The following is a 12,793-nucleotide window of genomic DNA, read 5'->3' as shown; positions in this document are numbered from 1 at the left end:
GGGGCGGCTCTGCCCCTCAGCAGGCCGCTGGGCCTGCTCTGTGGGTGGTCACAGTTCCCTCTACCTTGCCGGCGCAGGGGGAGGGGGCGGCTCTGCCTCTCATCAGGCCGCTGCTCCTCTTCTGCCGGTGGGTCGCAGGCCCGCCTACCTTGCAGGAGTGATTGGAAGCTCTGTCCCGCTGCGGGCCACTGGGCCTTTTCTGTCGGTGGTCACAGTTCCGCCTACCTGGCAGGCGCGGGGGGTGGGGGGCGGCTCTAGGTTGTCTGTTTTCTTATGCTAAGCTTATTAAGAGTTCTTTTATGTGTTCTAGATACAATCCTTTGTCAGACATGATTTTCTACTACTCTGTATCATCTCATTTTTCATTTTCATTTTTTAACAGTATCTTGTATAGAATAAAAGTTTTTAATTCTTCATCAATTATGCTTCTGATGTCATATCTCAGAACTGTTGTTCTCCCCACACAAAGATTTTCTCCTATCCTTCCTCTATATCTATCTATCTATCAATCAGAGTACTAGAGTACAAGGTATTGAACCCAGGGGTGCTACACCACAAAGCTATATCTCCACCCTCTTTTACTTTTTTTAAATTTTGAGACAAGATCTTGATAAATTGCTTAGGGCTTCAATACACAGCTAAGACTGTCCTTGCTATTCTCCTGCCTCAGCCTCCTAGGTTGCTCACCACCCCTTGCAACACTGTGAGACAGGGTCTTGCTAAGTTGCTGAGGCCTGCCTCAAACTGAATCTCCTCCAGCCTTAGCCTCCAAGATGCTGGGATTACAGGTATGGTGGGTTGATGCATGTGTGAGATTACAAAATGGGATTACAAGATGCTATGATGCTTGACTCTATCCTTTCTTTTAAAAATTTTATAGCTTTGGGTTTTATATTTAGGTTTTTGATGTATTTTATGTTATTTTTTATGACTGTCCAAAGTGTTCTTTTTCCATTTTTGTTGAAAAGGCCATAACTTCTCCACTGAATTACCATTGTACCTTTGTCAAAAATTAATTAATCATATTACTGATCAATTACTTGACCACAGTAGTCAATCAATAAAGGATTATGTACTACGAAACTATATAATAAGGAGCAATTTTTTAAAAAGAGGACTTTTTAAAAAGAGAACTTTCCCCTAGCTTCCACACAAAAAAATTATTTCTATCATTTTGTCAATATTACATTTCTAGTCACATAGAATAAGTTCTCCCATTTTCTTTTTTTTCCTTTTGAATTTTTCTTTTTGTTGTTCTAGTTCTTTGCCTTTCCATATAAATTTTAAAATCAGATTCTTGAAAGCTACAAACATTTGTGCTGTAATTTTGACTGAGACTGCTCCGAGTTTATAGATCAATTTGGGGATCACACTAAAATATCAGTCTTGCGCTGGGGATGTAGGTTGATGCATGTGTGAGGCCCTGGGTTTGATCCCCAGTACCTTACACACACATACACACAGTTGTTATACTCCATAAACACATTTATTTCTCCATTTTTTTTTAAGTTCTTGGATTTCTTTGAACAGTGTGTTACAATTTCTCAGCATGCAGGAATAGGATTTTATATATATATTTGACCTCATAGAATATGATTTCATTAAACTCAGCCATCAGTTCTAGAAAATTCTTTATAGATTCTTTGGCATTATACATAGAAAAGTCCTGTTGTGTAGATAGACACTATGATTTCTTCCTTTCTAATCTGTGTGCCTTTTTTTCCCCTTGTCTTATTACATTGGCTCAGGAGGAAAACAATAGTCTTATACATTAAGTATAATGTTAGATGTAGGTTTTTTTGTATATGCTCTTTATCAAGTTCTCTTCTATTCCTAGTTTTGCTCAGTTTTCAATAATAAATGTATGCTGAATCCTGTCAAATGCTTTTAAGACTAGATTGTATGGTGAATTATACTTACTTTCAAACACTGAATCAGCCTTGCATTTCTGGTATAAAACTCCATTTGGTCATGATCTAATTATCTCTTTTTATGTACTTCTGGATAAATTTGCTAATATTTTGTTGAAGATTTTTTTTTTTGTCTGTGTTCACACACACAAAAAATGGTCTATAGCTTTATTGTTTGAAATGTTTGGTTTTAGTGCTAAGTTAATGCTGGCCTCATGTATTGATTGTTCTTGTCTCTTCTATTTTCTGTAAGGGACTATATAAAATTGGCCTGGGTCTTCACTGGTGAATGTTTTTTTTTTTTTAATCTGTGAATTCAATCTGTTCAATAGACAAAGGATTATTCAAATTATCTATATCTTCTTGAATGAGTTTTGGTAGTGTTTCTGAAGAGAGACATTTTATCTAAGTTTTGGAATTATGGACTAAGAGTTATGTATAATATTCCCATATTATTCTTTTAATGTGCAAAGTGTCTACAGTGATATCACCTCTCATTCCTGATGTTAATCATTTTGTGTCTTTTCTCTTTTCCTTATTATTCTATCTAGTTAAAGGTTCATCAACCTTATTGATATTTTTTCAAAGAATCTGCTTTTGATTGCATTGGTTTTCTCAACTGTTTTTGTATTTCAGATTTTACTGATTCTTGTTCTTACCTTTGTTACTTTCTTCCTTCCACTTGCTGTAATTTGTTCCTTTTCTAGTTTCTTAAAGTGAAAACTTAAATCACTAACACCAGATCTCTTTTTTCTTAACATTTAATGCTACAAATTTCCAATGAAAATTGCTTAACTTGTATCCTACAGATTTTGAGGCTATATTTTTATTTTCATTTAGTTCCAAATATTTTAATTTCTCTTACAACTTTGTCTTTGACCTATGAGTTATTTACAAGTGTGTTGCTTAATTTCTAAATATTTGGAGATCTTTCTAGATATTTCCTCTTACTCATTACTACTTTAGTACTTCTAAAATGGTCAGAAAGTTGTTTTTGTATGATTTCCACATATTAAAATTTTAAAATTATTTCAGGCTTGTTTTATGCCCAGCATGTGATTTTTGATTAGTATCTAATAATCTAAGTCAATAATTCTATTAAAAAATATAATGCTAACTGTGGAATATCCTTTTAAAGCATCTTCCTTTGGTTTATCAGTCAATAAAACAATCAATACATATAATTTAATGTTTAATATAGTTATTTTGAAACTAAATGAAACTTACTTGTAACAAAGATCTTGAAAGAACACAAGGTGATTGTTCACTAAATTCACAGAAAAAGTCCTAGTAGACAGAGAAAAAGCAAAGTTATTAACAGATTAAGTAAAAGAAGAAAATTAGGTCCATAAAGCACAATTTTTGAAAATGACCAACTACTACAGTTAAAATATGGGAAGTAGCCAAAGGCCATTTCCATACAAATTGCCTAATTATATCAAAGTGACAATGGATAATTTTAGAGACTAAAATATTTTTTAGAGAATTGACTAATAATAGAATCATGTGGACACCAATATTAAATTTCTACACCATGAAAATAATATAAATAACAACTTAGTAAGTAATGGTAGAACTTTAGTTCCTGCTTCAACTGGATTCTTATTACTCTTTCTGACTTGGAGGAATGATCAAAAGACATGGGTTTATATACAGAGAAAAAAATATGAGAAAATACACTGTAATATTAACAACTATAGATTATGGGATGGGGATGGTAATTATTTTCATATTGCTCTGCATCTTCCAGATTTTATAGTTAAAATGCATATATCTTAAGTCTTGATTTAGATATAGGTATTTGGATGGATTTGGGAAAACTTATGGCACTACTGTAGGGTAACAGTGAAATAAAAGAATGGACTTTTCTGAGTTTCCTCCTCTTTGGTCACACAATAGTCTGACCTGTAGGCTGAAAGTTTAATTCTAAACAACAATTTTTCTCAATTTATAACATTTTGTTCCTCAGAATCTTATCATTGCCAGATATCTAGGACCAACGAGAGCCTGTCTGGGTTGAACAAAATATTAAGAGCTACTCTGATGTGCCTCTGGTGTTAAAGCGTCAGAGTAAAAAGGAGAATGGAAGGTATAAGGATGGGTAGAAGCTGAATCAATAATCACTAAATTTTAGTGTATATGAGTAACGGTAAGAACCATGGGAAAACCACTAATACTATAACAATTATGGATATTAGAGATGCAAGTATAAAGAAAATGAAATATTTGGTTTATCTATAATTGTATCTATTGTAGTTTATGTAGACTGCTTGCTATGTCCACTAAATTTCATGTACTACAAAGATAAAATATAAATGTGTAAAAATAATTATTATTGTAGGTTTTATTTGATCTTTCTAAACTAACCAGCCAAGTATCTGGCTCAAGGTTCTCATTATCATTCACCTGAATTACTGTTATTAGCCTACTAAGACAAAGGGGAACTTTGACTTGTATCATTTCAATGTTGAAGAACATACAATTGAAAGACAACATCATCTGGGTTTTGTAATTTTTGCTTCACCTTACCAATACGTATTCAACTTCTCAACTCATAACTCAACATGAAGCCATTCAGAATGCCTTTTTTTCTGATCTGACAACCTGTGACTATGTTGCTCAAACTCCCAGAAAAGTCCTTTCTTCTACTTTTTCATTATCAAATCCTATTCATTTCTCAAGACTCAGATAAAATTCCAACTCTTAAATTATATTTCCATAGTCCAACTTACACTGATTTTTTCCCCCTTTAAAAATTCTACTGTACATATTCAGATGAAATAGGTGTATGTGTACTAGGTTCATCTCCCTAACTAAAGGGGAAAGGTGGAAAAACAGAACCTGGGGCTGGGGTTGTAGCTCAGTGCTTGCCTAACACACGTGAGTTACTGAGTTGGATCATCAGCACCTCATAAAAGTAAATAAAATAAAGGTATTGTGTCCATCTACAACTAAAACTACATCTAAACTAAAACTCCCAAATGTCACTTCAGACTTCCTTTGTAAACTTTAGAGAAAGTCCAATTATTATGTTCTTTTCATATTAATCTAGTTTTAAATTATTTCTGATCCACTAACTATAAATGAAATTCCAAATCTAGACATTTTCATTACCTATGAAAACTTGTATATACACCTATGAAAACTTGTATATACAATAATAATCACTATCAAGGATATAGCCAAAATAACAGTAACTGAATATGATTTAAAACAGAATTAAAAGTTTTGCTATAGGCTGAGCCGGAAAAGTACCAGATCAAGAAGCAGTCACTGAAAACAAAGGGACTTACAAAACCAAAGGACTAGAAACAGCTATGATAGCAGATCAGATTCAGGAAGGTGATCAGGAGCCAAAAGGCCAAAACTGGAGAAAAGTGTGTACAGTAGACAACAGATGAAGGAATGGGTCATAGACAAATTATCGAACCTTGATAGGCTTGTCCAAGAGCCACAGAGCTGTCAAGTCCCGAACCAACAAAACCAACATCCTTGTTTACAACAAANAAAAAAAAAAAAAAAAAAAAAAAAAAAAAAAAAAAAAAAAAAAAAAGAGCCACGGTTATTTACATGGAAAGGCAAGAGATTAGTCAAATAGAGGTTCTCTAATTCATTTAAAGCTGAGAATCTGCTATGTCCAAGCAAAATAGATTTAAGACACCAGCTCCAATAAAATCTTGATAGAAAAAGACTCTATACTAACAGATTAGGATAAAGAATCATAAAAATGGAAATACTTAATTGGCAATGGGTGGGAAAGATTTTAACAACTCTGTTTATCTTTGCTTTGTTCTGCAATACTTGTTAATGAATAAAACTAATAAATCTTTTTCCTTTAATGTTCTATGATGAATATATATTAAACAGAACAACAAAAACCGGATAGTAGAGTAAAAACATTTCCCTCATCTACTGCTTAGCCTTCATATGCAGTCAAAAGTACTTAGTGATGTGGGTCAGACAGAAAATATGTTAGAAGTCTATGCAAAGGCTGCTATTAACCATTCCCTATTTCTCAACCAGCTCAAAATGTCTATTTAGGAATCTACACAATCATGTTCTTTAATAAGAAATCCTGAAGCTTATATAAAAACACCCAAAAGATTACTGACAATGCCTCAGCTACTTACTGTATTTAGAACCAATGTGAATTCCCTGAACTGCCTGAAAGAGACCATGGTCTTCTCTGAGGGTTTGGTGAAAATGACTGGCACAATGACAGCCTACTTAGCCTTCAATATTAGCCTACCAAAACCCAAGTCAGCCCTATTGCTTATTTCATTAAAAAAAAAAGGAAAAAAGAAAGAAAGAAAGAAGAGAAAAAAGCCATTTGTCTACCAAGAACAGAACAGTACTAGTAATACAACAACATACATTAAGAACATGTTATCGGGGCTGGGGATGTGGCTCAAGTGGTAGCGCGCTCGCCTGGCACGCGTGCGGCCTGGGTTCGATCCTCAGCACCACATACAAACAAAGATGCTGTGTCCGCCGAAAACTAAAAAATAAATATTAAAAAAATTCTCTCTCTCTCTTATCTCATCTCTCTCTCTTTAAAAAAAACAAAAGAACATGTTATCTTCTGGGGTATAAAATAGGTTGTTTACACTGCAAAATGTTATAATTAATCTGTTAGACACAATAGATAACAATTAGGATCAGAAAAGTAGATGCAGCAGAAAGAACAGCTCTACTCTAATTCCAAATACGCTGCTATCATCATCTAATTTGGTTACAACTCTCCTGAATCAGCTTGCTTAGATGCAAAATGTCAGTTTATGTCTATGATTTCTTTTATTTTAAAATCCCATGATTCTCAGAATCAGGGAAAACTACTAAAAGTAAAGCAAGCACAAGAGAATTTTGTTTTGTTTTGTTTTATGTTTTGCTACAACAGAAGGTAATGAAAGTATAAATACTGAAGTTTCGCTAAGGAATGAAGACTTATGTTAGGCTTTAATGACAAAAAAAAAATAATGCATGAGACAATAAAGGTTTTACAAGAATGAATGGAAATAAGAGCAAAAATCTTTATTGAGCATCAACTGTATCCCAGAAACTGCTGCCCAGTACTGGGAATATAAACTAGATTCTTGTGATCTCAAGGAAAACAGGTACAGTGGCAACCTGTAACCAAAAGGAAGGATTTACAGATGACATAGGGCTAGTAATTACGTACCTGAGCATGCAAAATAACAAACAGCCAAAAATGCCTGTCTATGCATAGTCACACAACACATCTTAGTATGCTTATGTCCCAAGAATCAGTATTCTCTGGTATATTTTCTACCTTTTTCAAATCTTAAATATGTCACTGTACCCTTACCAACTAAAAAGTTCCATCCCTGAATGTTTTAATATTCTCAAACACACCCTGTTTTTCTATATCCTAACACAAAAAGGCTTAATCACAAAATATGGTAGCTTTAAAATGTCCATATTCTTTCAGCCAAAAAGTTCATTTTTTAGGAATTTACCTTAAGGGGGAATGAAACACACTGTATAAAGATTTACCTACAAATATGTTTACCATTGTATTGTTTAAAACAATGAAACAATGAAAACTACCTAAACGTAAAATTAATATGGATTGAAAAAAATCTATAAGCATACAATGGAATAACACATCATTAAAATAATATAAATGCACGTTTATTTGTTGATATGAAAAGGAAAGTGTCCATGAAATAAAGATTAGTGATAAAAAAAACAGGTTATCTAACACCATAATCCTATTTTTATTATATAAAAATATATACATATATACACACACACACACTTTTACAAGAAAGGTTTTGAATCCCATTCTTAAACTGTAGGTGAATTACCTACCCTCTAAACTTTAGCTTCTGAATCTCTACAATGGACAATATAAAATCCTCATGAAGATTAAATATTATGTATGTATATGTATTCCCTCCCCACAACTTAATTATCTTATCAGGGAAAACAGGTAAGCACTATTATTTACCCTTGGACAATCAGACTCTGAAAAGTGATGTTATTAAACCAAAGTTATATTGCAGAATAGAGATTTGTACTTACCAGAATACAATGTAAATTTGTTAAATTCACAACCTCACAGACAGTTTTTATTCTATCTATTAATCTTGTAAAATAGTTGACCATTTCTTCCCTTTTAATTATTTTTGCATATCGAGGGAAGGTGGGTGGAAGTAGCCGCTGGTTAACAAGGGGCTCAAAACCCATCATAATCGGATGATCTAAAAAGAAGAAAAGAAAAAGAGTTTCAATGTTTCTCTGAATTTTAAACTGCAAATGCATAAATATAAAAAGGAAAATGCCTATTCTAAAGGCACCTCCAAATTCTAACCACAAAATCTTATAAGTGGATTTTACAATTTATAATTAATTTAAACACAGTTCCCTGCCCCCCCTTAAATGAGATAAACAGACTTAATAACTTCAAAATTGTCCTTTCTACCTACATGGTAGTGGCTGTGGTGATGCAAGGGATTTCCATCAAAATGAACTCCAAGCCAAGAATGGGACTGTGAAGAAAGGTAAATGAGAGCACAAAAACGTCTAGGCTTTACTTCGCTCAACTACTAAGCAACAGGATCAATTGAAATTTAGCTATGTAATAATCCAGAACAGAAGAGCAGCTATCTCAGGCCTCAAGAATCCTTGAATGCATTTCGTACAGAGGTATAATCACATAAGTCCAGGATGTTTTAAGAAAATATTATAAGAGACCTAAGGGCGAGTTCTTTTCTCCCATTCTCTGTTCACTGGTGATTTTGCTTCTCACACACAGTTCCAAATCATGTTTTTCTCAACATGAAATCTAAAATGAGGATGTAAGTCTCAGAAGTAAGAAAGGATTATGAATTTTGGAATCAAAGTTCTCCTGCTGGCTATAACCTAAGAATAAATACAATTTTAGATGTCAATGAAAAAAAACTAAAGCTGAACAAGTACATTATTAAGAATTCAAAACAAATTATCGAACCTTTAGAAGATAGAAAGAAAGTATTTTCTCCTCTGTAGTTATACGAATTTGATTTTAGAACAATGAAAGGGAATCAGCCCAAAGCAGTGGTGCATACCTATAACTCCAGCTACTCAGGAGGCTGAGGCGGGAGGATCACAAGTTCCTGGTCATGTTGGGCAATTTAGCACAATCTTGTTTCTGAATAAAATGTGAATAGTGGGGAGTATCTCTGGGGTAGAGTGCCCTGGGTTCAATCCCTAGTAGCAAAAAAAAAATGTTTGTTGTAAACAAGGATGTTGGTTTTGTTGGTTCGGGACTTGACAGCTCTGTGGCTCTTGGACAAGCCTATCAAGGTTCGATAATTTGTCTATGAATAAACTGACAGATTAACAGGAGGGGAACATGTTTGTTATGTACTTAGGCACAGAAGCCTCACAAAATTATGAGGTTCAAGAAGAGCCAGATGGTTGAAGTTTATATAGCATCCTGAGCTACAGAAAGGAACAGGGGAATGGGGTTTCTGGGAGGATGGTGGGGGACACAAGGTATGGGGACATCTATGGTAAATAAAGGTAGTCTTAGTATACAGATAAATAAATCTTTCTCAGGTAGTAAAGGTGGCCTAGCAACCTTCAAAAGTATAGGTGCCTGTGCCAGGCACAGTGGCACATGTCTGTCATTTCAGTGTCTCGAGAGACTGAGGCAGGAGGACTGCAAGCTCGAGGCCAGCCTCAGCAAATTAAAAAGGAATGGCGATGTAGCTCAGTGGTAAAGCACCCCTGGGTTCAATCCCTAGTACCCCCCCAAAAAAAAGATTTCAAAACAAAGTGACAACCAAATTATCATAATACCCCTAAGGCACATATCATTAACTGTTTCTCAGGATCATACAAAGATGTTCCCCCAAGGTTCTTGGCCTTCTTCCTATTGTCCATTCTAAGTTGTTCCTGGTTTAAGTTACTTAGCTTTACATAAATTCCAATTTAACTGATGTTTCTCGGACTAAAGTCCTAGGCCTACAATTTTCTTCTTAGGTCCAAATCTATGATTTCTAACTGCAAAAGGGAATTTCCATTTTGCTATCCCAAATCATCTCAAAAAGCACATGTCAAAAAACTACCTTTATCTTGCCCCTAACACTGCCTCTCTCCCTATATCTCCTTTCTCAGTATAAAAACCCATGATTCTTATAATCCTTAAGCTAGCAACCATGTCTCTTTTCATTACGTTATCTACTTTATCAGTCAATAACTTAAGGATTCTAAATCCTAATGTGTACCGAATCTATCCACGCTCTTCACTCCTAGTGCCACTACAATCGTCTACCTGAACTGACTGCTCCTATACTAAATTAATCCTATATACTACAACTCTAATTGTTCTATCTCCTAACTTCATTCTCCTAACACAAAACTTTTATTGACTCCCTATTCTCCATAATATAGATTCTTTGGCAGGGCACTGGAAAGTGCTCTAAAATTTCCTGGTACTCTTATAGAAAAAGATTTTCCATTCTAATGGAAAATTGTGTATTGTCCGATTGACTATAAGAATCAATCAACTGTAGATAGCTGAGGGGGGGACAGCTTTTTTGCCATTTGAAATTTATTTCAACACTTCATTACTCCATATAAAATTGTGCTATTTAAAAATTTTTCATTTGAACCAGTTAGGGTATCTCATTGAATGAATTTAACAAAATTCTTATCATATGCTCATTTTTATATCTGTACGAGCAGTTCTAATTTGACCTTATCTGAAAATTACCTTTAACACTCCCTATTCCCTAAGCACAGTAAGCTGTAAGTAAGCATACTGACGCACAAATATGTTCTGAATCTTTTCCACATACTATTTTCTCTCTATATAAAATGTATTCTTATTCTTAGCCTGGAAGATTTGACACAGCAGGAATAAATTCTCCTCTTATAATACTTTGTGTACATACTTCAACACTGTGGGGATACACCTCAGCTATATCCCCAGACCTCTCCCAGCTCTCCTCAAAGCAGAAATATCTGGCTGTGTCTCAAATACCTGGCTCATTAACATGCACTGAATATGTGTTTGATAAAGGACAAGATATGCAGAATGGTAGGGTGGGGTTGCAGCTCAGTGGTAGAGCATTTGCCTAGCATGTGTGAGGCACTGGGTTTAATCCTCAGCACCACATATAAATAAATACATAAATAAAATAAAGGTATGTGTCCATCTACAACTAAAAATATTTTTGAAAAAGATATGCAGAATGCTCAAAATAAAATTAAAGATTGTACCCACCATAATGAAATAGTCTGCATTCCTGATTTATAAACCAGTGTTATAACACTTTAGAACTAAAGTAAATGACTATACAGTAAGAAGCTTCTTTACATACCACCATGAATAAATTTTAAGCTTTAATGATAAATGCACAAAATCAAGATACTTAAATAGTACATCCCACTTATTCTTCCTCAAAGCATTCTAACACATATCTAAAATTATTTCCAAGAATATCCTTTTTTCTCCCCCTTTTGCTGTGGATGGAATGCAGGTCTCCACATACATAGGAAGCAGTCTACCACTAAGCTACATCCCTACCCTCTTGTGTTCTTTCTTTTGTTGTACCAGGGATTTTATCACTGAGTACATCCTCAGTCCTTTTTACTTTGAGACACAATCTTGTTAAGTTGCTTAGGGCCTTATTGAGTTGCTAAGGCTGGCTTTGAACTTGCAATTCTCCTGCCTCAGCATATCAGGCCACTGGGATTACAGGCATGTGCCACCATGCCCTGCCCTTTTATTCTTAATACACATCTTTTCTCAAAGAATCATATGATCATCTCAATAGAAGCAGAAAAAGCATTTGACAAAATACAGTACTCTTTCACATTTAAAACACTAGAAAAATTAGGGATAATAGGAACATATCTCAACATCATAAAGGCTATCTACGCTAAGCCCCCGGCTAACATCATTTTAAATGGAGAAAAATTGAAAGCATTCCCTCTTAAAAATGGAACAAGACAGGGATGCCCTCTTTTACCACTTCTATTTAACATAGTCTTGAAGAAGAACTGGCCAGAGCAAAAAGAAATTAAAGGGATACATATAGGAAAAAAAGAACTTAAATGAGCACTATTTGCTGATGCTATGATTCTGTACCTAGAAGACCCAAAAAGCTCCACCAGTTTCTAGAACTAGTAGATGAATTCAGCAAAGTAGCAGGTTATAAAATCAACACTCATAAATCAAAGGTATTTCTGTATATCAGTGACAAATCCTCTGAGACGGAAATGAGAAAAACTACCCCATTTATAATAGCCTAAAAAAAAAATAAATAAATACTTGGGAATCAACGAAAGAGGTGAAAGATCTATACAAAGAAAATAAAAGAACCCTAAAGCAAGAAATCAAAGACCTTAGAAGATGGAAAGATCTACCTTGCTCTTGGATAGGCAAAATTAATATTATCAACATGACCACACTACCAAAAGCACTCTACAGAGTTAATGCAATTCCGATCAATGGCATTCCTCATAGAAATAGAAAAAGCAAACATGAAATTCATCTGGAAAAATAAGAGACCCACAATAGCTAAAGTAATCCTTAGCAGGAAGAGTGAAGTAGGTGGCATCGCTATACCAGATCTTAAACTATACTACAGAGCAATAGTAACAAAAACAGCATGGTATTGGCACCAAAACAGACTGGTAGACCAATGGTACAAAATAGAGGACACAGAGACTAACCCACAAAATTAGAATTAACTTATATTAGACAAAGGCACCAAAAACATGCATTGAAGAAAAGATAGCATCTTCAACAAACGGTGCTGGGAAAATTGGAAATCCATATGTAACAAAATGAAATTAAACCCTATCTCTCATCATGCACAAAACTCAACTCAAAGTGGATCAAGGACCTAGGAATTAAACCAGAGACT

At 34.5% G+C, this 12,793-nt stretch overlaps 1 protein-coding gene across 4 annotated transcripts in view; it reads right to left on the bottom strand.

Annotated features, from left to right (window-relative positions):
* The window catches only part of Naa35 (N-alpha-acetyltransferase 35, NatC auxiliary subunit), a 110,228-nt gene that overhangs the window by 25,920 nt on the left and 71,515 nt on the right, over nt 1-12,793 (bottom strand). For all 4 annotated transcript variants that reach the window (XM_015506069.2, XM_048800458.1, XM_048800456.1 and 1 more), the window contains exons 12-13: nt 7,956-8,134; nt 3,138-3,197 (exon numbers count right to left, since the gene is read on the bottom strand). In XM_015506069.2, coding sequence (XP_015361555.1) covers nt 3,138-3,197; nt 7,956-8,134 — 239 coding nt within the window. The remainder of the gene's footprint in view (nt 1-3,137; nt 3,198-7,955; nt 8,135-12,793) is intronic.

The sequence above is a fragment of the Marmota marmota genome, unplaced genomic scaffold, assembly GCF_001458135.2.
Source record: "Marmota marmota marmota unplaced genomic scaffold, marMar, whole genome shotgun sequence".
In the NCBI taxonomy this organism is placed as follows: domain Eukaryota; kingdom Metazoa; phylum Chordata; class Mammalia; order Rodentia; family Sciuridae; genus Marmota; species Marmota marmota.
The sequence above is the reverse complement of the archived record's forward strand: the minus strand, read 5'-3'. Positions and strand labels throughout refer to the sequence as shown.